At 46.6% G+C, this 25,674-nt stretch overlaps 1 protein-coding gene across 1 annotated transcript; it reads right to left on the reverse strand.

The window, feature by feature from the left end:
• Window position 1: 1 nt before the first annotated feature.
• On the reverse strand, window positions 2–25,296 carry tmem170b (transmembrane protein 170B; the record flags this gene model as incomplete). The annotated part of the gene is made up of 3 exons (XM_080525901.1): window positions 2–132; window positions 13,465–13,635; window positions 25,131–25,296. The coding sequence occupies 3 exons, from the start codon at window positions 25,294–25,296 to the stop codon at window positions 2–4; spliced, it is 468 nt and encodes a 155-aa protein (XP_080382027.1).
• Between the last annotated feature and the right edge of the window lie 378 nt (window positions 25,297–25,674).

Raw genomic sequence — 25,674 nt, forward strand, 5'->3', positions numbered from 1 at the left:
TTCAAAGGGTGGCCAGGATGCGGGAGAAGGAAATTACGACAGAGATGGTGGTCTGGCCGACCCCGAACACCAGGGCCTGTAGGGGGGCCATGTCCTTCCCTGCCACGCGGTACACCCCCGCCACCGCCGCACCTGGTGAGAGACACACACACACACACACACACACACACACACACATACATACATGAACATACAGTAGGATGGAACACACATAGGGGCACCAGTTTTGTTTGCGCGAGCCCGACGACGCTGCTGCACACAGGTAAAAATATCCAGGATCCAGCAGCGTCGTCGGGCTCGCGCAAACAAACCCGGCGAAACTTTTACTTGCTCCGGGCAAGCAGGCAAGCGTTACTGTCGAACCCTGACATATATGCACGCACACACACACACACACACACACACACACACACACACACACAGATCTTTAAGAAGAGCACAAACAAAACGATACAGTACAATGAACACAGACAGAACATGCCTCATATAACACAGCAAGCACACGTCGCTTAGTCAAGGCCCATCAACTTTATTGACATCATATGTTACTCCATTCCAACATTTCAATTCAAAGAAAAAGCAACCCTCTTTATGGTCCTCCTCCCCTCCTATCCGTACAGTACAACTGCCCAAAGAGAGTCACGGTCCCTCCTGTGGGGCTGTCAGCAGTGTTGGGAGATGGCTGTGTGAAGCCTGTACGTACAGTACTGCCGCGTGTGTGTGTGTGTGTCTCCTCAGCCGATGGGGGTGTGATGGCGTGCCTCAGCCCACCTACTGCCTTTACTCGTCACTCTCTCCCCATGTGTTAGTCACGCCTCTCGACACGATATGCTCTTATGGCCATCGCCATGGAAACTGACAGTAAAGAAGAGCTTAAAGAGCATCAAATATCTGTCTCTCTCTCTCTCTCTCTCTCTCTGTCTGTCTCTCGTTATCATCGTTATCAAGACCCAAAGATGCAAACAAACATATAGGTGATATACCTGTATTGTCTCAATTTACTCCTATATGGGGCAATGAGCAATTTACACTGGGTAGAAAAGATGGATGATTTAGGTCATGGAATATAAACGGTGTTAAGAAAATGATGGATCTATATGTAGACGGAGTGCTGCTTTCTTTTGAGCAATTGTGTCAGAAATATCAAATTCCTAAAAAACACTTCTTAAAATATTTACAGTTAAAAAGCTATATGTCATCAAAATATAAACAGATAATGTGTATACCACCTCTATCAAAACTCGAGGAAATTTACGCTTGTAAATTTGGAAGAGAAGGGCCACGTATGGCACATAGTAACGAATCAACACGTCCTCGAGCCCAGCACCGTTATTCCGGCACCCCGGGGGCGCTGTTGCGCGACGGATGCTTGTCCGGAAATAGTCCTATACCGCCCTCTGGAGCGGCCGCTCAATATGCCGCTCCCTGTGTGCCTCGGCCATATCCGGGTCTGGCGAGACCGGGATTCGATCCCAGTCCCCGGTGGGCAGCTTGCACTAGTGGCTAGTGCTTAGACCGCTACGCCACCGCGGGGCTAGGGGTACTCCATCTCTGAGCAGATTCTGCTGTGTAATGTCACTGTCACTGAAGTCTTGGATCTTCACCGTGCCTGTTCCTTCAGTGAAGTGGAAATGGTGTTTCCTCTTGATCCCCACCACCTTTCTGAGGTGAGGGCTGAGGAAGCTCATCCAGTCGTAGGTTGGTACGATGACCTCCCCACTTTCAGTGCCACAGATCTGTGCAACATTGACATGTGAGGACTGCTCAACCACATGGACAATGTCGCTGATGCAGTCCACCTTTGTTTTTTTGAAGAGGCGCTTCACCAAGCCGAAGCACCAGTCGCAACTGAACTTGGTGTGTCCAGTGAGCAGGAAAGACAGTGTGATTTGTTTGTGCCGTCCAGTCAGAACCCGCCACATCAGGTACCACATCATGCAGGAGTTTTTGTTTTGTCCATCGCAGTTGTCTGCATGGAGATGCACATGGGTTTCTCCCAGCCCATAGTTTTCAAAAAAGTAGTGCAGCATGGATACCACACAGTTGGCACCCTTGCTTGTCTGGCAGCTCTCATCAAGGAGAAAGTTCACCTGCTTGGGGAACGCCTCACAAGCAACCCCAAAAAGGCCACACTTACGGGGACATTTGAAATACACAGGGCCGGGCTGCAAAGGATTGGAGGGGAAATGAACTTGCTGTGCAAAATCAAAACTGTAGTGCATTTTGCCAGAGAAGCTGCAGGGTGGATGGGGCCCCATATCGGCACCAGGAGGCACCTCTTGCTTGACTTCCTTACACAATTTCTGGTAGAGGGATCTCTCCATGGTAGCCCTCCGAGAGTGCTCCTCCATCTCATGCACAGCCTCACTCTTCTCACTGTCAGGAAGATTTGCTGCACGGGCCAGTTTTGCCACTCCTGACTGACAGTACCAGCAGAGATCAGTGGCCGGACGCATGGTGGTGACAAATGGCACTAACTGCTGCCATAGCTTCCTAAAGGTTCTGTAGGAAACCACTCGTCTACCAGCACCCTCAGCTGCTAAGCAGTAGTGGTTGTATACTGTCTTCTTGCTGCAGTTGGTCGGCAGGAGTTTCAAATCTGATTTCCAGTGCCTCGGTGTGCGCCCCGGAAGGACTATAGCATTGGCCTCTGCATAGTTTAGTACGAAGTCCACAACAGCTCTCGTATCCTCAAACTTTAAGGCATTGGCAGGGAGCCTTTTCTTAGATTTGTGGACCCGTGCTTCTACTCCAGCTGCCTTGTAATGTTTTATTAATGCATTGAGTTTGTCCTGCCCAATGCAGTGAAGGAATTTAAATACATCTCTGCAGATCCTGTAGCCATGATAATAATAGTCTGTGTGTTGAGCCTTGCGCTCTGTTTGGTCCTTCTTCTTAGATCGAATGGTGTGATTTGATAAATGCATTCCGCAAGAAAGTTTAGACAGGATCACAATGTCAAGCTCTTCGTGGGACAGACTTATATGTTGGAGGCGGACATGAAGGAGCTCTTCTTGAAGAAATCTGGTGTGACAGGGTTGACCCTCATTCAATTTACAATGGCATACGCAGTCAGCATCAGAGTAGTCAGCATTGCCCACATCTCCAGGATCAACAGGGAAAATCTGATCAGCCAGGTTCTCAATGGTAGGATGTGACTCTGTGAAAATAAAAATAATGTAATATAAAGTTTTTATATTACTCATATTACTCAGATTATGCCACCAGGAGGTTTGCTTCCTAAGCATCAGTGGTGTAGTGTAGTGTTTTCTAGTGGGTATACTGTGATTTTCCCCTCCCAGCCTCATATCGTTCATTTTGGAACGCCATAAAAATAAGTCTGCGCTCCCTGTCTAACGTTATATCTAACATTATGTAGTATATTTCTGTAGTATGTATGATCTATGTATGAATATGTGGTATGTTTTAGACACACACACATGCCAGGGCATGCAGGGACACAGATGACCAGCAGGGACCTTTGGGGGGTGGGCAGGGACACACATGCACGCTGGCCCCTCCCCTCTGGAGGGGAAAGGGGAGAGAGGGACACAGAGAGCCCTCTTCCCACCCTGATGTCCATGGAGAACGCATGTAATGTATGAATCTGCCTGTAACTAATTAAAGTGTCTTAAACTAACTGTTCTTTGATTCATAATCAATAAGAATACACGACAGTAAATGGCGAGCAAGCGACGGAGTTAATATAACTTAATTTACAGTATTGTGCGGACTCTTCAATTCGACGAAGAAGGCAGATTTTCTGCAGAAATCTCTCTCTAGTCGATTGGTGTGTTTAAAATAGGCTGTAAATCTCAGATAAGTTATAGTCAAAAGAATCTGTGTAACGGTAATCTTGTTGGAATAGAAGCAAACTTTTCATAAATCTTTGATGGGTGGTGAGAGCCGGACTTGGAAGCCCGTTTTTTGTAAAATATAGTGTTTAATGGTATGTGATTTGTTTGTACGGTATTGGAATATCGTGTGTGTGTCTGTGTAAGATTCGGTGAGGTTGTGTTTATGTGTTGGAGTGTGGGTGGATTATGAAGTCTATTTTGTAAGATATGTGAAAGAGCATTATTGTAGCAGTGAAGAACATATGAGCAGAGCTGTGGACGCCATTACTCTTTGTCTGTGTGAGAGGACGCCGTTGTGTGGGCGGCCATTTGCAGTGTGTCGGAGAGTCCATTCTTAGACGCCATTTTTATGAGGGAAACGTGACGCCATTTGCAGTGTGTCAGAGAGTCCATTCTTAGACGCCATTTGCAGTGTGTCAGAGAGTCCATTCTTAGACGCCATTTTTCTTTGTCCTTGGGGAAGGACACGCACAGAGGCCATCTTTGTGAGGGAAGCGTGAACGTAGAATATTTGAATGAGATAAATAGTGGTTTAACTGGATTGAAAGATATTGCTGTGTCGTGAAAAGTAGTTGTGTTAAAGAGATTGTTTTAAGCAGGCCCCAATACGGCCGTGGGCTTTCAAGAACAATAAAGCCCTTCCCTCTTTCTGCTTTGCAAAAAGCGCAGACACACAGTGGAACATTCCTTTAGAAGGGAACCTGAGTTTGATAGATCTCGGTACTCATCTCTTAAAGATAACGATAAAACCATACACATAGACTAGTATTGATAGAGAAAAGATAGAGATATGGTGAATTGATCTCGGGGTATTTTAAATAGTTTAGAGTTACGGTTAAAACATTCATAGCCTTGGCTAAGAGTTGGCGCATGCGCAATCGATGCGCGTTAGCCGGAGCACAGCTCCATCTGCTGGTCGAAATACGACAATACATTTTAAAACACTAAATCCTCAGGGAGATACAGCTGAGGTCGATGAAACAGTCCGATACATTAATAAATAGATGGTTAAATGATTGTTCTATATTAAATTACTTTAATTAATTTAATTAATTACTTATCAGTTGAATTAATTATTCAGATCATTCATTTTCTGTTTCCCAAAACAATTGATTGATTCCATAAGTTTTAAATCAATGTATATGATGATATAGTGAATAATTCTAACTAATCATTCATTCCTTTCACTTAACAAGTCGATTTCCTTACAGATTGTAATGAATAATTAATCATTTTATTCCTTCCCAATGACAAGTCGATTTCTTTACAGGTTGTGATTAATATTTGTAATTTACATCTTTTATTTTAGTTAGGTCATTTCCACAGTGTTTGATTAAGGAATAGCAGAATAGTACATATTTGATAGTTGAGCAGTAAAAGGGTTTTTGTGGATCAGTGAATACTTAGGTGTGACCAGCTTTTGTGATTTAATAATTGTGTTGACCAGAACTGTAATTAGTATTGAATGAGTAATTAAGTGACACATTCATAAACAATTAGGAAACACATTTAAGTATAAAGTACTTACACAGCTATTAGATTTAAGTTAATACTGCACTGACATACACAAGAGGCAAGTCTGTTATTCTGAAGTTGCAGGGTTTTTTGTGGGGATGGTCAATACAGTTATATTGGACTAGCATTTGTTTAGCAAACAAGACAAAATAAGGTGGGTTGTAAGAAGCGTACACCTTATCTAATATAGAATATTGTCAGCATATTGAGCTAAGTAGAATGGGGTCGAATTCCACGAAGCTGTTAAAAGATATTAGTGAACATCGTGGAATGTTGGCTACGTTATCCCCTATGGCTGTAGTGGAAAAAATGAATCCTCTTGTTAGGGAAATTAGCAAAATGTCTACGAAATGGAATAGCCGTTGGGCATACATTGAACAGCCGTGGCCGAAAGAGGGCAGCATTAATTTACAATTAATTGCAACATTGGAAATACTTATCAATGGGCACAAAGCACATCAAAGAGGAAAGATTAGATCAGAGAAACGCAAGTTAGAGTTAGCTATTTTAGATCTATTTAAGGTAGAGGGACAGAAAATAGCTCAGTGTCCTGCCCCCAGTCCCCCTCCCTATGCTAAGGCACTGGAGGATCATTCCCAGAAGAAGAAGAAGGAGCCAAGGGGAAAAGGGGACGACAGGAGTGACGAGGAAGATGACAGCGAAGATGGCAGTGCAGACTCAAGTGATGACGACAATGCAGATGGAGGCTACAACGCGCAGGGCAGGAAGATGATAGCCACAGCCGAAAGGAAAGGTGGGAGAAGACGCCCGGAGAAAGAGGGAGATTGTCACCGAATGTCATCAAATACATTAAAGAACTGTCCAGTGCTGATTCGGGGTAACAAGATGGAATATCATCCGTGGCATCATACAGATTTGTCTGAAGTGATCGAGAAACTCCCAGTTCTTCAAGAGGGAGGACATTCGTGGACGCGACAGGTTGACGTGATACTGACAGGAACGCAGGCCGCGATGGGAGACCTGAAAAGACTCTTAGCTTTTATTGCAGGATTGGATACAATGCAGGAAATATTGATGAAGGCAGGACTTCATAGATATATCAATACATCAGTTTATGATCCAGAGCTCTTCGCAGCAAACAGAGGCAGGCTGTGGAAAGCAATCAGAGAGACCTACCCTACTCACATTCACCCAGACAATATCATTGTGAAGCCACTGGGGGGGGATGAGAATCCCAGGGGTTATATTGCCCGTATGCACTCTCAATGGAGAAGTGTGACAGGGAAAGACGCTGAAGATAACCCCTTAGAAAAATCCATAATCAGGGAAAAAATACAAGAAGGGCTTCCTACCCCAGTTAAGGATAAGCTAGCAGAAGTGGTGGGGCTACGACACATGAACAAAGCTGTTTATATAGACCACGTATCTCATCAAGTTGAGTTATATCGAAAGAACATTCAGATACAGAAGGCACGAGACGAAGAATCCCTCAGAATATTGACTCATTTGCAATTGACTGAAAGCGAGAGAAACATAGAGGGAGTGCAGGCTTTAGCCCCACAGCAACAGCCACCTGGAGTGCAGACTGCTACTTACCAGTCCTACTCACAGGGGCCACAAGGGGGGTATCCTGCTACTTACCAGTCCTACCCACAGGGGCCACAAGGGGGGTATCCATACCCACAAGGGCCACCAGGGGTGCAAGCGGTTCCATACCAGAGGTACACACAGCCTGGCCAAGGACCACCACCAGGGGGATGGACAGCAGCAGGGAAGGAGATGCTAGAACCATGCCAATGTGACCAGAATGGACATCTAGCCTGTGCCTGCTGCAACAGGCCCCAGGGGGGCGCAGGGGGGAGCCAAGGAGGAGGATATTGGCCCCCTACTACACCTGCTCCAGGAGTGATGAACCCTTACGGAGGCCCAGCAGCTGGCCTATAGGGGTGCCCGGAAGATCCGAGTGGGAGGTGCCAGCTGGTGGTGACACAGAAGCCTGAAGGCGCCACGCACCTCCCTATGTCTAGAGAATATGTGAAGACAATCGGATTTGAGGGAATTAAACAGCTGATTCCTACAACTGAGCTTGTAGACTTAGAGTACAAGGGACAGAGAGCAACTCTGTCAACACTTGTGTCAGAACACACGCCAACAGGGCTGCTAGGGAGAGATGCTCTATGCCAATTGAACTGTACAGTAAAATGCACACCTGACAGCGGTGCTCAGGTTCCATCGACAGCCAAAGTGATTAAGCATAGAACAGACCTACAAGCTTTGCCTTTAAAGGGAGCTGATATAGAATATTGGGTTGATGGGTCTTGTTACGGGGTAGGAGAAACGTTGTGCGCTGGGTATTCCTTAGTTAAAGCACAGAATTCAAAGTTTATTGTAGAACAGGCTGAGGCAGTTCCTCAGCCTTGCTCGGCTCAGTTGGCTGAGTTGATTGCCCTCACAGAAGCATGCAACTTGGGAACCGGACGGAGAGTGACAGTGTACACCGACTCTGCCTATGCACATAATGTTTGTCATTTTAATGGAGCTGTATGGAGGGGGCGGGGTTTTAAGAGAACTGATGGTACGCCTATACAGCATCACGCACAGATCATGAAGCTGTTACAAGCCATGATGAAGCCAAAGGAATTAGCTATAGTGAAGTGTGCCACACACAGGTCTGACTCATCACATGTCACACAAGGTAACAGGGCTGCAGAAGATGCAGCCAAAGCCATTACAGGAGCAGACAAGGCAGGTAAAGGTCTTCTGGTCACACATGAAAAGCAATTACAGGGCATGGTCACACTTGAGGATTTATTGATGTTACAGAGTAGAGTAACTACGTTAGACAAGAGCGTTTGGCTAGCAAGGGGGGCAAGTCAGGATGACACAGGTCTGTGGAGGAATCATGAGGGGTTGGTTGTAGCACCCTCAGATTTATTAGGCATGTTAATACAGGAAGCTCATGGATTAGCACATGTGGCTAGGGGGGAGGTAAGACGCAAGATCACCAAGAAATATGGGTTTTGGAGTCCATATTTGATGGAACAGATTGACCATGCTTTAGGTCAATGTGGGGTCTGTTGGAGAAACAACATCAGAGTGGGTACACCAGTGGTGTCTGGGCATATCCCTACCCCAATAGGGCCACGGGTGGTGGACAGGGGGGTGGATGTACAGAGTAGGCAGGATGTTGTGCCAACAGGTGCCGAGGTCCCCAGAGAACCTGAGAAGGAGGAGCTACGAGGAGATGCTGTGGTGTTGCCAGAGCCAGTGGCAATGCCAGTGTTACAGCCAGTGACATTACCGGCAGTGCCTGAAACCGAGGGGACAGCGGAAAGCTGTCCAGATGCCAATGAACCAGAAACCAACGAAGCAGAGAGTGTTGACAGTCTGGAGGTCCAGCCTGGGGGTGTCCAAAGCCTGGACACCTGTGCTACTGGGGATGCTGGCGAGTGCCTGCACCATGCTTCAGATGATGCTGAGGGCGACTCCCCAGACCTTGATCAGCGTGGGAGGGGACCAGGCGGCTGCCTTAACCTCAATGACACTGACGGACGACGACCAGTTAGGAAAAGATTAAAGACTATGAATAGGGTAGTGAAGCAGCAGATCAAAGGGAACGACGGGAATGGACAGCAGATGATAGCATGGCTGGAAACGGTCTTAGGGGCATGGGAAACTTATTTTGCCAAGATAGGAGCACCTATTATAGCAGACATGATTTTTGACTTTCTTAGAAGGCAGGGCCTCATTGACTGTTTTTGGAAAATCAGTCACTCAGTCCACGTTAATGAACTTTTCAGAAGACTAGTCCTCACCTGAGGTGAAGATCTATGCATTAATGCATTCCCTTTGTCCTATGCTTACTGTTGGTGAATTATGTGTTATGATAACTGAATGTCATTATTTGTGTATTGTTTGTTTGTTTCTATATCGTGTGATTGAGGTCAGTTGAGAAGTGATGTGGTGGTTATACAAAGCTAGGAGAGAGGTTCTGTTCCTAGCGCAACGAAAATGGAAAGCTCCTGACTATGGGAGTGTTATCAATCTGAGACAGCGGTAAAGGCTGTTCTCCAACTGGGTACAAGTGCTAGTAACCTCTGACCCCGACGCTTCAAGGACAAAGAAAACATCGGTCGTTGGAAGTTTCTGTATTGATTTGTGCATGATAAACTGTGTTTAGTTTAATTGTGATTGTTATTTTCAAAGTTCTTTTTATTATTGGTTGTTTTCTATTTTTTGTTTATGATATCTTTGGTTCCTGATACTGGTCCTGGGTTGGTCTGTGTTATTGTGCTTCTTGTGTTGTGTGTTGGTGTAGTTTTTCTGTCTGTTGTTGTTTATTTTTTAATTTTTAATTTTATTTTAAAAAAAAAAAAAAAAAAAATTTTTTTTTTGAGTTAGTTTGTGGGGTTTTGTGTTTTTGTTTTTGTTTTATGGTGGTTTAGTTTCGGAACACCCTCTGGGTGGTCCGAGGGGGGATGTGTAGTATATTTCTGTAGTATGTATGATCTATGTATGAATATGTGGTATGTTTTAGACACACACACATGCCAGGGCATGCAGGGACACAGATGACCAGCAGGGACCTTTGGGGGGTGGGCAGGGACACACATGCACGCTGGCCCCTCCCCTCTGGAGGGGAAAGGGGAGAGAGGGACACAGAGAGCCCTCTTCCCACCCTGATGTCCATGGAGAACGCATGTAATGTATGAATCTGCCTGTAACTAATTAAAGTGTCTTAAACTAACTGTTCTTTGATTCATAATCAATAAGAATACACGACAATTACATGTTAGCACAGCACAGTGTTTTATCTGTACAGTATAGTAGTGGATAGTGTACATAGCCTTTATTTATGTAAACCAGCTCCTTTCCCTTCTTGTTTTTTTTCTTCTTTTTTTTTCTTTCCTAGCACCAGGGGAGCCCCCCCCCTCCCAAATGTCGTTGTTTGGTACCTGTACTATATCAATGACAATAAAGACCATTCATTCATTCATTCATTCATATAAGATTCAAGATTCAAGATTGCTTTATTGTCTGTCACAGAGTGACAGAAATTCTCCTTTGACAGGCTTTGTGCAGTTCATGAATACGTTATCCACATTAAAAACACACATAGGTCACATACATACAATAAAAACAGACAGATATAACAGTGTTTATAAAATGTAGTGCCTATTAAAAAAGTCTAGTCATTTAAAAATAATAGTAAGAAAAACAGTGTGCTTCCTATTTTAAAATGTTCAGGGCGGTGGTTGCAGTGGGAATGAATTATTTTTTATATGTGTTTTTCCGGGCCAGTGGAGTTCTATAACGGCGACCTGATGGAAGTGGCTGAAATGATTGGTGGAGGGGGTGAGAGGGGTCCTGTGTGATTTGTGTGGCTTTTCTGATTAGTGACCGGTTGTAGATTTCAGACAGGGGAGTTTGAGGTGAGCCGATGATTTTACTTGCAGGCTGATCTGTGCATGATAGTGCTGCATTTTGACATATTTCATGGTACATTTGATGGTACATGACACTATAGCCAAAAGTCAAGTGCTTCGTAACACAGACGGGGTGAATTTTATGAATGAAAGTGTGAAAGTGGGTGTACGGAAATCCTTGGCCTTTCCTAGTGGGTATACGGCGTAGTCCTGCGTATCACGTAGACTACACCACTGCTAAGCATCTTGACTCAGACTATGAATTAGCTATGTAGTAGCTAAGTTTCTTATCAAGAGTAGGCTACATAGGTATTGAACATCATTTTATTATCATTATCATTATTATTATTATTGTTATTATTATTGTTTAAAACTTACAACTGTCTTACCTTGCTCTTCATCTTCATCCTCTTCAGGAGGCACATCAAGGTGTGGTCTCTTAGGAGGACCACCTTCACCATCACTCTCACTTGACTCACTACCACTAGTGTCATCCCCCTCAGATTGAGGAGTAGTAGTGGTAAAATAATTATCAATTACTTCTCTCAACTCGTCTGCCCGAGCTATATTGCTCATATTCATATGAGCTAATTCATTGATACAACGTGAAATGTAATCTTGTGAGGCTGCCATCTCTCTCTCTCTCATCTAGGCTACTTTGACAGGTCAAGAAGCTGACTGTCAAATTTTCGCAGGGGTTGACCACCCCCAGCAACAATACACGTCACAGCCCACTTTCTCTTGTCTCTTGTCTTACTCCATTGGATAGGTGAAAAGTAAACAGGAAATGTTTTAGTAACATGTGAGAATGGATTTGTGTTGTGGATGGATAGCTGACCAGATCGACAGCTATGTGTAACGTTAACTAACTTCAGTCATAGTAAGTGACGATTTTCTACAGTCTTTATGCAGCACGCCTGTTCAGCCGTAATTATCCTATGGTTAGTTTGACTGCTTGTGATGCGGTGTTAGTCTGCTCGCCTCGTCGGTATGCGAGTGACAGATCCATTTGTGTGTCTTCTAGTTAAGATTTTATTACTTTATGCTTATTGTGAGCATCAGTAAACTGGCAATAACACAGGTGGAAGTATAGTCTCTCCTTTCGCTCATGTGTGCGTGCGTTGCTTAACTGAGAATGAGACACGTTCAACGTGACGTTGTTTCGCTAACAAACTACCCACCACAAAAACATAAAAATAAGTACTTTCTCTTTTGTTTTCTTAAAATGTTTATTCACCATAATGTAGTATGGAGTTCAAAGTACTAGAATACCACATAATATCAAAATCGCTGAAATTTCCATCTTTTTTTGCTCTTTGCCACAAACGAACGCCAGCGACATCCGGCGGGTTTTCCCAGGCCACCACACATATGTCTGCTAACATCCCAGACGTTTGTGTTAAGTGTGTAGATGAGAAAGGTACTCTATTTCACTGTCTATGGGAGTGTCCGAAGATCCAACATTTCTGGAAAGATGTTATAAAATGTTTGTCTGAGATATTTAATGCCAAAATACTGTTAAACGTAAAACTTGTGTGCTTGGAATATATCCGGAGGACTTTATACAGACATCAAAACAGACCAAACTTCTGGACTTTGGACTCCTTCAAGCCAGGAGAGCCATAGCACTATGCTGGAAGAGTATGGACGCTCCATCATTGAGAATGTGGAAGAGGGGGCACTTGGAATGTATTGGTCTGGAAAGATTAACCTACATTATTAAAGGCAAGCGGAAAGACTTTGACAAGCTGTGGGAACCATACATGAAGAACATGTAGGATAGAATACTTTATACAAAGTGGAGGAAAGTTTTGTTTTTGTTTTGTTTTTTATTCAATCCAAAATGTATGCAGGTTGTGTGTCTATGTTTGTGATCTTTGTTATTGTATGTTTCTCTTTCTTTGTCTTTTGTTGTTTTTTCTTTGATATATAAAAATGATAATAAAAATATTGCAAAAAAAAAAGAATCAAGACCCAAAGATACTCATCTTGTTTCGGGGCCACGGTACAATCAGGAAGGAAGGCGAGGGAGTGATTAGAAGCTCAGAGTGTTGACGCCTGGATACGTCTGCCTCAGTGTACCCTCAACCCTCTCTCAACCACTCCCACTTCGCCAAGGTATTCCCAGCCAGCCCTACCTCTCACTAGCTCACGCCACGCACAGTCAATAACAGTCTGCCCACTCTCCCTCTCCCTCTCCCCCTCCCTCCCTCCCTCCCTCTCTCTCTACCTCTCTCTCTACCTCTCTCCCTCCCTCTTCCTCTCTCCCTCCCTCTCCCTCTCTCCCTCCCTCTCCCTCTGCCAGCTCCACATTAATAATAAAGTGTCTTTCTATTTTTGGCCTGGGCTCACATCTGTGATTGAGTGTGATTCATCCGGCGGTGTCCTCGGGAGCTTCTGTCCTTTGCTCAGAGGGCTTACGTACATCTATTTACACGTCTATTTCTAGATACTACTGTACAAACGGTCTCTACTGGAACTTATGAAATAAGATATCTCAGGGACAAAGGTGTTGTGTATGTGTGGGGAGAGGACAATGGGTTAGACCGCCAGAGAGATGGAGAGGTATGCAGATCGATAAACAGGCAGGCAGGCAGACAGGCAGACAGACAGACAGACAGACACACAGACACACAGACACACACACACACACACACACACACACAGACACAGACACACACACACCCCCCCAGACCCAGACTTACTGGTGATGACCCCCCCGGCGAGGGAGGCCAGGAAGCCCACGCTGACCATGACCAGGGTGATGAGGCGGCCCCTCCTGTGGCGCTGCAGCATGACCAACATGAGCAGGCCCACCGCCCCGTGGACGAAGAGGGAGGAGAAGAGACACCAGAGGAACACCCAGTACCACATCTCTGACAGAGGGGGGGGGACACACACAGACACACGTGGTTAGAGATAATAATAATAATAATAATAATAATAATAATACATTAGACTTATATAGCGCTTTTCTAGACACTCAAAGACGGTTTACAAACTGAGAAGATCAAGTAGTAATACAAAATAATAAATAAAAAGTATAGGGGCCTAACTAAGGTACTGCTGGGGACACATGGGAAGGGGAGGGGGAGGGGGTTAACTGGTGAAGGCAAGTTTGAAGAGGTGGGTTTTGAGGGCCTGTTTAAATGTTGGCGGGGTGTTCAGGCCTGTCTGATGTGGTTGGGGAGGGATACGGTGGCAATGAGACGGAGATACGGTGGCAGAACCAGAAACACCTGCCAGATGGTACGGTCCATTGAGATGGTACGGTCCATTCCCACAGTGTTGGAACATACACAGGTAAGAGGAGCGGTAAGAGGAGCGGTAAGAGTTCTGAACCAGAACTAGCACACTGCCTCTGAAAAACACAAACAGTCGAGTGGTTTGGATGTGTGGAAAAGCGACCCCCTGCAAGATGCTACAGTATGAACGCTGTTTAAAAAAACGCATACCGTGGCGTGGTTAGACACACCAGATGTGAATCAGCTACCACAGTGAGGTGGTTGCAACGTACAGAAGTCAGTGGGGTTGTTACGGTGGTTAGAACGAGCTGTGGATCAACATATTTAACGAGGTGCTGGGAAACAGAGAGGTCTCAACATGGGAACAGACAGAGGTTGAACTTCATGGGAATAGACACGATATTGACACACAAACTGCACACTTATCTGAATCTAGAACAGACACATTATGTGAATTATGTGAACCCATGCCAGGTACAGTAGTACTGACCACATTATTAACAGTATAACACCTAATAAAAGAGCCGCCTCAGGGGTCTTGCATCGTCCCAGTGCCAAAGAAGGGACGGCCCAGCACCCCAAACGACTACAGACCTGTCGCCCTGACACCACAGGTCATGAAGATCCTGGAGAGGCTAGTGCTGCAACACCTTAAGCCCCAGGTGAAGGACTTCCTGGACCCCCGGCAGTTTGCATACCAGGAGAGCATGGGGGTGGAGGATGCCATCATTTACATGCTGCACAGGGCCTACACACACCTGGAGAGGCCACAGAGCATGGTGAGGACCATGTTCTTCGACTTCTCCAGTGCATTTAACACTATCAAGCCATCACTGCTGGCTGACAAACTAGCAGTGATGTGTGTGGAGGACTCCCTGACGGCTTGGATCCACAACTACCTCACAGACAGACGTCAGTATGTGAGACTGCAGGGCTGTCAGTCTGAGGTGGTGGTGTGCAACACCGGTGCCCCCCAGGGAACTGTTCTGTCACCCTTTCTCTTCACCCTCTATACCTCCGACTTCCAGTTTAGCTCCGACCAGTGCCACCTGCAGAAGTTTTCAGATGACTCCTCTATCGTCGGTTACATCACAGACGACAGGGATGAGGAGTACAGGGCCCTGGTGGAGAGCTTTGTGCAGTGGTGCGACACCAACTACCTTTTGCTTAACACCAGCAAAACAAAGGAGTTGGTGGTGGACTTTAGGAGGAAGAGAAGGACCCCAGCCCCCATCACCATCAAGGGGGTGGAAGTCGAGAGGGTGGACTCCTACAGGTACCTGGGAGTACAAATTAATAACAAACTGGACTGGACTGACAACACTGAGGCTCTTCTCAGGAAAGGGCAGAGCAGACTGTTTTTCCTGAGAAAGCTGAGGTCTTTCGGTGTCTGCAACAAGCTGCTGCGAATGTTTTATCAGTCGGTGGTTGCCAGCGTTCTGTTCTTCGCCGTGGCCTGCTGGGGTGGAAACATCTGTGCCAGGGATGCTGCGAAGCTAAACAAACTGGTGAAGAAGGCCAGCTCTGTGGTGGGGACCGGGCTGGACAGCCTAGAGGTGGTGGCAGAACAGAGGATGGGGAAAAAACTGACGGCCATGCTGGCCAATCCCTCCCACCCGATGTACTGCGAGCTGGCGGGGATGAGGAGCAAGTTCAGCCACAGATTTGTTCTCCCCCGTCAAAGTACAAAAAGATTTGGACAGTCCTTTGTTCCAGCTGCACTCCGACTCTACAACCAGGCCCTGCAGGGTGGGGGAGACCTGGAGCTGGAACTTTGGAACTTGGAACTTTTTACTTATTGAGCCTGCACTGCACTGTTTTATGTATTTTATTGAATGTTTTTCTGTCTGCCCTAACTGAGCTGCTTGACAACAAAATGTCCCCATTGGGGACAATAAAGGTTTTCAATCAAGTCAAATGTCAAAATGTACAATGCTAAGCTGCTATTTACACACAACGACCACTAGTTAGCCGCTTGTAAATTAGCCTTCCTACACAGAAAAATATAGCTTTATATTATTTATAAAGCAAAATAGCTTTATATTAGCTTATCCTGATGTGATTTTTGAAAATGTAAGGATACTGGGTGGTAGAACGCACAAATCTAGGAAAAGTCATGAAAGGAGGGTCCTGAAATTTGATCGAGTGCAAAGATATAAAAATTAAAAATAAATAAAAATTAGCCCTCATGGCTGATTAAGTCTTTAATTAGGCAGGGTGTCCTAGTGAGACTGAGGTCTCATTTGCGGAGGAGCCCTGGTCTGCCCTATGTACTGTATGCAATATAATCAATTAAAACATGTCCATTCCTTGGATGGCAGATCCTTTATCAAGGTTTTAAACTGACAATGTGACATAACAGAATCTAATTTTAGTTTGTTTTGAAGGTCATTCCATGTACTTGGCACAGACACTAAAGGCCAATTTACGGACAATCACCGTGGAACTTTGAGGGGTTGGCTATGCTTGGAACCTGGTTTGGTACTCTGCAGGACCTTGCCTGCCATAAAAGCAACAATGTAAGGGAATTGTAAAATAAATAAAATGCTTTATAGTATCAAATCTAATCATAATCCCTTCTTGAAGCCAAAGACTTCAAAACCACAAACTGACATAAAAACACAACGGTTGGTGCGGAAACTATCCCTTGAAATGAACCAATGAGCAGAGTGATGACCCCAGTCTGGTGGTTTTAGAGCCCTGGCATTGCCTGGATAATCCTCCTCCTATTCCCAAAGGTGCAGCAGGACAGAAAACATGCGTTTTAATGCGTTAATCATCACTCCAAATGTCCAAGGATTTTACAATGGATTTTGTTTAATTTGGGCTCCTTTCAGGGTAGAAATATGCACATCTTTGTAATCAATATTTAGGGGATTATGAGAAAAGCGTACATTTAGTGTTGTCCTCATTCGGCACCAGCTTAGGATCAATAAGCAATGTTTGAATAGAATCTAAACACTGCTGAAGGACAAGAACGGCCTGCTGAGCTGGGGGGGCCACAGGAGTAGACAACAGACTCATCAGCATAAAGATGAGGTTTACAATTGTTCAAGGACAAACCCAACATTATTTATGTATGACTTAAAAGCTGAAGTATGCTGTTTCTTATCCAGAGAGATCGCAACGTCTTTTATAATTGGGGGAGCAGCAGAGATGCTGTTATGTCCAGACCCACAAAACTGACTGATGTGCGTTTAAAAAAGCAATTTATTCATAGAAAGGACCGCATCTGAGAATTGATCGGGGACATTATTTTTGGCTAAGTGAGAAAGTCTTGAAATAGTAATGATTCCATTGGCTAGGATCACCCCACTTATGAAGAGGGAGTACTGTGCATTGGCCGCCTTCCACACTTGGGGAATGGTACCACAGAGAATTGTATATGAGCCAGAGGTTCAGCTATTAAAAGGGCAGACAGCTGCAGGGGATATACGGATCAAGCACGGCCGCTGCTCCTGTAGACCTTTAACATCAGTTTTACACCAAAACAACTACAACTACTTCCCTGGTAGAAACACAACGGACTAGGAACTAACAGACCTCGTTAGCCAGAGAGGAAATGACTGTGCTATCAGTCTGATCGGGCAGCAAAGATCATAATGCATATTCTATTTTATTTTTTTTACTAAACCAACAATGCGGTCAGATCAGATGTACTAACAGTGTATCAATGAAACAAACACAACCACAAAGCTGAAGCTGATTCGGTTCGAAAACACAAAGCATTTACCAGATCATATCTGAGAGAGATGCAGAGAGCTCTGAGCATTTGCACACATCAGAGAGCCAGGAATGCTTTCAATGGAGAGACACCTTTAGCCTGGGCCCATCGAAAAGGCAGCCAAGCATGGTAATAGGCCCCCTCTGTTGGCGGAGTTCCAGTATACAGTAGATGGGCTAGCCGGGCGTTGGAGATTAGATTGGTAACACCTCACATCCAGAATCCAATATGGAGGCTTTACAGAGGGTTTAAAAGCATTTTCGAAGCTAACTGAACATTAATCTCTCAGATATCCTCGCCACCTTGCTTTGAAAGTCATGATGCTAGAAGAGCCATTTAGCAACCAGAGACTGGGGGGGTAGCCAGGGAGTTCAACTGTTATGGTCCAAATTTGTATTCACTTTTTATCACTGGCTATGAACACAACTGTCTGCCAGTGTGTCACTCCCCTTGCTACCACTGTTACACATTAACACAAAGAAAAACCCAGAAATGATACGAAAAATGGATACATTCCAATGTTCATATTCCTCAAACAGCTCAACAAACACTTATATCTGAAAACACACATCAGTCATTACATCATACCCAGCCACCACATCACATCATACCATCACATCACACCATCACACCATCACATCACACCATCACACCATCACATCATACCCAGCCATCATCATACCCAGCCATCATCATCACATAGTAACTGATTTCTTGGGGAGCAGAACACAGCTCTATGGAGGAGGAATTGGGGTAGGGCCCAATTGTAGGTCCTGAGAGCCCAGCTGAGCTCCTTCTTCACATTCCCTACCTCCTCATCCATCCATTTCTCCTCCCCCCCCCGCCTATTTTCCTCTTTTCCTAGGCCACAGGCTCCCAGAGACAACCTTGCATAAAGATCGCTGGCTCCATCACACTCAGCCCAGCCAGGGGCCATCTTGGCATCGCTGGCACAGAGTGTGCAGGGCGGGTTGGGCATGAGACCAAGCAAGGGAAGGCGTTTGGTTCAGGACTTCAGATCATGATGCTCTGGCACAATCTAACAGATGTAGGCCTACAGCAAACGTCCTCCCCTACCCCCGAAGCACCGTATCACTCACATATCACTCACATACAAACTGAACCCGGGAGGGAACTCTTTAGTGTACATCCATTAAACCGTGTTCACACAATCCACGAGTGTCCACCTCCCGTATTGATCCAGCCATCAGCTGTCACGGTGGGCTGGGGGAGACGTTACGGGGGACGGGGGGGATGGGGGGAGTAGGGACACATGGGTCTTTGTGCTGCATGGCCTCCACATACAGGGAACCCACAGAGCTAATTCGACGGGGCCACAATGCAGCCCCTGTCCCTGGCTCCCCGTCTCTCCATCACTGGCCTGGCAGGGGAGAGAGATGTCAGGGGGAGACTGCTGGGATGGGACGGTAGAGCGGAGTTCAGTAGGGGAGTAGGAGAGGGAGGGGGAGAGAGAGAGAGGGGGGTAAAGAGGGGGGATACAGTAGGGAGATAGAGAGAGAGAAAGAGAGAGAAAGAGAGAAAAGTGGTAGCTGACAGTAGGGAGACAGTGAGAGTGAGAGAATGAGAGAAAGCGACAGAGAGAGAGAGAGAGAGGGGTAAAGAGGGGGATACAGTAGGGAGATAGAGAGAGAAAGAGAGAGAGAGAAGTGGTAGCTTACAGTAGGGAGACAGTGAGAGTGAGAGAATGAGAGAAAGCGACAAAGAGAGAGAGAGAGAGAGAGAGAGAGAGAGAGAGAGAGAGAGAGAGAGAGAGAATGGGAGGGGAGCAGACCAGACCGGAGTGCCAATGGCAGCCACACAGGATTCCACACACTCCCCGGGGGTGCTAGCCAGGCGCCTGCCGCCCCAACCTCAGCCTGGCTGGGTTTACAGGACGCTCCGTACGGAGCCACGGAGGGACCATCCTCACACACACCACACTCCTCACACACCACACTCCTCACACCGCACTCCTCACACACCACTCCTCACACACACCACTCCTCACACACACCACTCCTCACACACACCACTCCTCACACACACCACTCCTCACACACACACTCCTCACACACCACTCCTCACACACACACTCCTCACACACACCACTCCTCACACACACACACTCCTCACACACCACTCCTCACACACACCACTCCTCACACACCACTCCTCACACACCACTCCTCACACACCACTCCTCACACACACCACTCCTCACACACACCACTCCTCACACACACACTCCTCACACACACCACTCCTCACACACACCACTCCTCACACACACCACTCCTCACACACACCACTCCTCACACACACCACTCCTCACACACACACTCCTCACACACCACTCCTCACACACACACTCCTCACACACACCACTCCTCACACACACACACTCCTCACACACCACTCCTCACACACACCACTCCTCACACACCACTCCTCACACACACCACTCCTCACACACCACTCCTCACACACCACTCCTCACACACACCACTCCTCACACACACCACTCCTCACACACACACTCCTCACACACACCACTCCTCACACACACCACTCCTCACACACACACTCCTCACACACACCACTCCTCACACACACCACTCCTCACACAGCACAACAACAACACAGCCTGGTCTCTAGGTGGCAAACCCTCCCTGAATTGTACAGCTTGCAGCATACCAAGAGTGGGGGTTGGGGGGAGGGGGGCATATGTAGACATACAGGCAGGGGCTACAGGGTGAGTTGAGGGTGTCTGTAATACAAGTGCTGTGTCATCTTCAGCGATGATCCCCCCCCCCCCCCCTTACATGCCCACATGCGTGCTCACAGACAGACACACACACACACACACACACACACACACACACACACACACACACACAGTCATGAGACAGGCAGCATTAATGTCTGTTAATCCCTTATCACGAACCTCAGTCAGCAGTCACACAGCATAACAGGGCAGTAGAGAGTAGTAGTTCCTGATGATGTTAAAAGCTGGTTTGAAGCCACACTATTGTCAGTCATTTAATAATAATGTTTCCATTCCACTGACGGGAGTGGAGTTTTCACTACGGGACATCTGAGCACATGGAGCTGTCATGAAAAAGGCACTAGTCTCTCTCTCTCCTTCCCAGGGAAACCTTAGATATGCCGGTTGTACTCCAGTAGGTAGAGACTAAGCACAGACAGGCATGCTGGAGTGGATCTGCCCTGTAGATGCCTGGGCCTTAAGGGACCAAAGGGACTAGAGATCCCTGAGCTGAGGAGGGAGGGGAGGGGGGAGCAGGGGGGGAGCCGACCTCATCCGCTCTATGCCAGGCTTAGAGAGGGGATTGATAGCCCTATCCTCTGAACGCCAGAGAGAGGGAGGGAGAGAGAAAGAGAGGGAGAGAGAGAGAGAGAGAGAGAGAGAGAGAGAGAGAGAGAGAGAGAGAGAGAGAGAGAGAGAGGGAGAGACAGAGAGGGAGGGAGAGAGAGAGAAAGATGGAGAGAGAGAGAGAAAGAGAGGGAGGGAGAGACAGAGAGAGAGAGAGAGAGAGGGAGGGAGAGACAGACAGACAGAGAGAGAGGGAGAGACAGACAGACAGACAGACAGACAGAGAGAGAGAGAGAGAGAGAGAGAGAGGGAGAGGGAGGGAGGGAGGGAGGGAGGGAGAGACAGACAGACAGACAGAGAGGGAGAGAGAGAGAGAGGGAGGGAGAGGGGGAGGTAGAGACAGACAGACAGACAGACAGAGAGAGAGGAGGATGGAGCAGGTGTTCATGTCAGACTTTGCTGCCCCAGGACATACAGCCCAGTATCTTATGTGTGAATCTGTGGAGATAAACAGAGAGGGGTCATGGAGCATTGGATTGAGTGGATAACAGGTGATAGTAGTGGTGTGGACTCTCAGTGAAGCCAGCCGGATAAATTACCTGATCGTCATTTGCAAAAGAAAATACCTGGTTTGAAGTTTGAAGTTGAATGTTACATCCCTTATACCCCAAGATATCACCCCAAGTATAAGAAAGTAAAATTTTTACATTTACATTTAAATTTTTGGCATTTAGCAGACGCCTTATTCCAAAGCGACTTACAATCAATACATTTGAATACCAAGCATGTGAATCAGCAATCCACCATTCGTTGCAGGAAGAGTAATCTAGCTTGGGCCCGGGGCCACTGATAGAAGGAAAAACCTTCTCCCTATCGCCTTCTACTAAATTTTTTTATTTTTTTTATTTTTTTACTGGAGAAACTGAGAAACAGTACAAGGGGGGCAATAGAAGTTCTTAGGGACACAGTAGAGGGGAAAGCGGGTGTCTTTAGGAGACGTAGTGGTGAGGGTCAGAAGATGTCTCAGGAGGAGCAGTTAAGATGTAACCTGAAGAGATGGGTCTTCAGTCTACGACGGAAGATGGGTAGTGACTCTGCTGTTCTGACAGCCGTGGGGAGCTCATTCCACCAGCGGGGAGCCAGTGTTGTGAAGAGACGTGATCGGGCAGCCCGACTGCTGTGTAGAGGAGGTGGGGCCAGTCGGCCAGCCGAGGTGTGTAGAGGAGGTGGGGCCAGTCGGCCAGCCGAGGTGGAGGAGCGGAGTGAGCGGGCAGGGGTTTGGGGGGTTACCATTTCCTTCAGGTATTGCAGGGGCTGTCCCTTTAGCTGCCTGGTATGCAAGCACCAGGGTCTTGAATCTGATGCGAGCTGCTATCGGGAGCCAGTGCAGGGTGCGAAGGAGAGGGGTGACATGCGAGTATTTGGGGAGGTTGAATACCAGCCGGGCAGCAGCATTCTGGATGAGCTGCAGAGGTCTAATGGCTGAAGCGGGGAGCCCAGCCAGAAGTACATTGCAGTAATCCAGGCGGGAGATGACCAGTGCCTGGGTCAAGAGTTTTTAGGCTTCAGTTCCGCAACATTGCAGCAACAGGGTTAGAATCAAGCAACACATGAGGTTAGAGTTAGACTGATATGGATGTTCTTTGCTATTCATAGCTTTCATGTGACGTCACAGCATAGTGGAAACGCCCACCTGACGGGCAAAAGGCACTTTTTGCGGGCAAAACCCATGGGCAAAACCCACTTTTTGCGGGTTAGGATAATAATTCCAACGTGTCCGGATAGAGGAGAAGACATGGAATCCAACACTTTTTGAATGGAGTCGATCCTCCACTCCTATCACCGTGGACACAGCAAGGAGCGAATTCCCGGATAGAAATATTCCCTCGCCCCGCTGACAGCGGGAGTAGCGGTAGTTTCGTCCAGCAGCGGGTGAACGCCCGGTTGATCGAGTTTCATATTAAAAGTATATCTTCTCGGGGTGTCAGCGCGGTGGTTAAGGGCTCAAAATGACCGTATACTGATGGTGAATTTAGCAATAATAGTTACTATTATAGTATTGTGTTTGTACCACCTCCATAACCGGTGTTATTCACAGGCAAAGCCGGTCAAGGAGGCACCCTTTGCGGGTCAATAACTTTGATTCACCGGGGGTTAGGATAATAATTCCAATGTGTCCGGATAGAGGAGAAGCCAGGGAATCCAAAACTTTTTGAATGGTGTCAATCCTACTCTCCTATCACCATCGTGTATCTTGATAGTTCTTCATGGGTGAGGTGGTCTAAATAGTAGGCAGCCGGTAAATTGCATCCACTCGCCATGTTGAGCGATGTTGCTATGATACTTTTTGCCCGTCAGGTTGGTGGTTGCTAGGGAAGAAACCACGTGACTGAAAGCTATGAATAGTCAACCAACGGTAGAGAACATGGTCAATAGTCAACCAATAGGTTCCCCCCCCATGATAGAAAAACAAGAAAAACATGTTTTTGTGGTCTGCTGAGAAATGATAAAGAGGAAATGAAAAGTGAAACTATTGACATAAACAGAGAACATTTCACAACCCACAGGAAATGCTGCTGAACACACAGGAAATGCCATTTTGTTCTCGCAATCAGCTGAGGCCTGTAAGGTATGACTGTATGACTCTACTGTATGGTGCTTGTTTCAGGAGCCCATCACTACTACTCGCTCCATCGAACAGAATATGTGGCTTGTTTGATCACGTGACTGCTAAACCACTGGGTTGTTGTGATGCGGTGTCAGATGTCAGAGATCCACCAGCCCTGCCAAAGACTATGCTGTCACTCCCCGGTCCCCCCCCCCCCTCGATTGCCGCAACCGTGCTTCTTCAAACTCCTGCATGGGAGTCACTTCCCTGCCGAGTCAGCAGGATTTTACAACATCTTGTTTTTTCTTCATGTGTTGCTCCCTTACAGGAAGTCTGCTTGACTCACAAAACCCTCCAAATACCAGCTATGACCATATACGTACATCTTTCTCTGCTCTGCATGAGAGGAATTCCAATTATGGGAAGAATCAGCATATCTTGTGTTTAGATTACATTGCCATGTCCTGTTGTTCTTCTATAACCATTACAGCATTTCCACCCATTCAAAATCACAAGACCCTGTAAGCCTAGAGTACAATGACCGATGTCCTAGGATGACCATGTTACCACTGTATGGTAATAACAATAACAGTAGCCTGTTGAGAACGTTGAGAATGATGAATTGGAGGGACTGGTTTTAGCCTGCATGGTCTCTGCTTGATCTTGATCTTAATGGGGACTGTCTGTCACTAAAGCTGTGTTTGCTTTATTTAACTAATAGGCATACTGTACTCACAATAGGCTACAGGCCTTTGATTGGGAAGTTTCCCATTGCTGTGCAGCACAGACACAGCGATGGAACATTTACATTACGCACAGTGAAGTGTAAATGTCGGTGTCTCGGATGTGACATATTTCTAGAGCATCCCAGACAGTCTATTATTCAGTAGTTGGAGAGGATGACACTAATGACTAATTACTAATTATTACTCAAACGCAAGACAAAGGAAGGGGTGTGTGTCGCTGAAACAGAGCTGACAACACTTCGTTTATGGTGCCGTGAAGCGCATTCACGCAGCAGAAAGATAAATTAGCCGCATATTGTTTATTTATTCGTTGACTCCGAGCGCCGTAGCGGCACAGAGGAGTGGAATTGTGTGTTAAGTGTTGCTTTTCACATCATTTATTTTCCTAGGGCGCAGCAAAATATTATTTGACTGATAAGGCCATGCCGGATGCATGCCCGTTGAGAAGTGCAGTATGGAAATCTACTGACCAAACACCACGGGGCAGATATCGGTGGATACCGGTAGATTTCTGTGTGCCTTTAAAAATGGACGCGCACGGTTGGCCGTATCGCCCGTTCCCATCCCACTGTACAGTAGGTTAGTAGGATAACGGCCGGCCCAGTGCGTAAGACCGGCAATTTGGTGAGCCAAGCCGCCACACACAGTGGATGAAACGCTGCCAACGGCCGGCACAGCATGGGTGTAGGCTACAGTATATTCATAATGTGGGCATACCTGTGAAGTGTTGCAGCGTCGTGCCTTGCACCCAAAGGCTCAGCACTTGCTGTACCGATAGATTAAGAGAATAATCCTTGTTCGTGTTCATGTTTCTGCCGCCGCTGCCGCCCGGGTTCGCGCCCCTCTTTGTCAAATGGCTGTAGGTGGCTTTTGACGAAGACATCGAGGAGACCGGGGTGGTATGAGGAGGCTTTTCCCCCGGCGCGCTCCACTCTACCGGTGCCTCTGTTTCGGCTTTACGTCCGTCTCCGCGCTGGGAAAGGAAGGACCACTCACTCGTCTGCTCATTCTTGGTCGCAGCGGCGGCTGTTTGGAGGCCATGATGGGGATGGCGGCGCGGGCGCAGCGCACACAGTCGTCCTACATCGGCTCGCCTCTCTACGTCACGTTTAAAGGGCCATTCACCATTTAAAGGGGAGTGTAGAGTACGATTACGAATTACCGCTTTATGATATTGTAGCCGAGTATGAACGGGAAACAAAAGATGCGTGACGAGTGATGAGATAATTCACGCTGACAACGTGGTTAATTATTTGGCACT

Source organism: Nansenia antarctica (genome assembly GCF_963989245.1).
Source record: "Nansenia antarctica genome assembly, chromosome: 3".
NCBI classification, from domain to species: Eukaryota; Metazoa; Chordata; class Actinopteri; order Argentiniformes; family Microstomatidae; genus Nansenia; species Nansenia antarctica.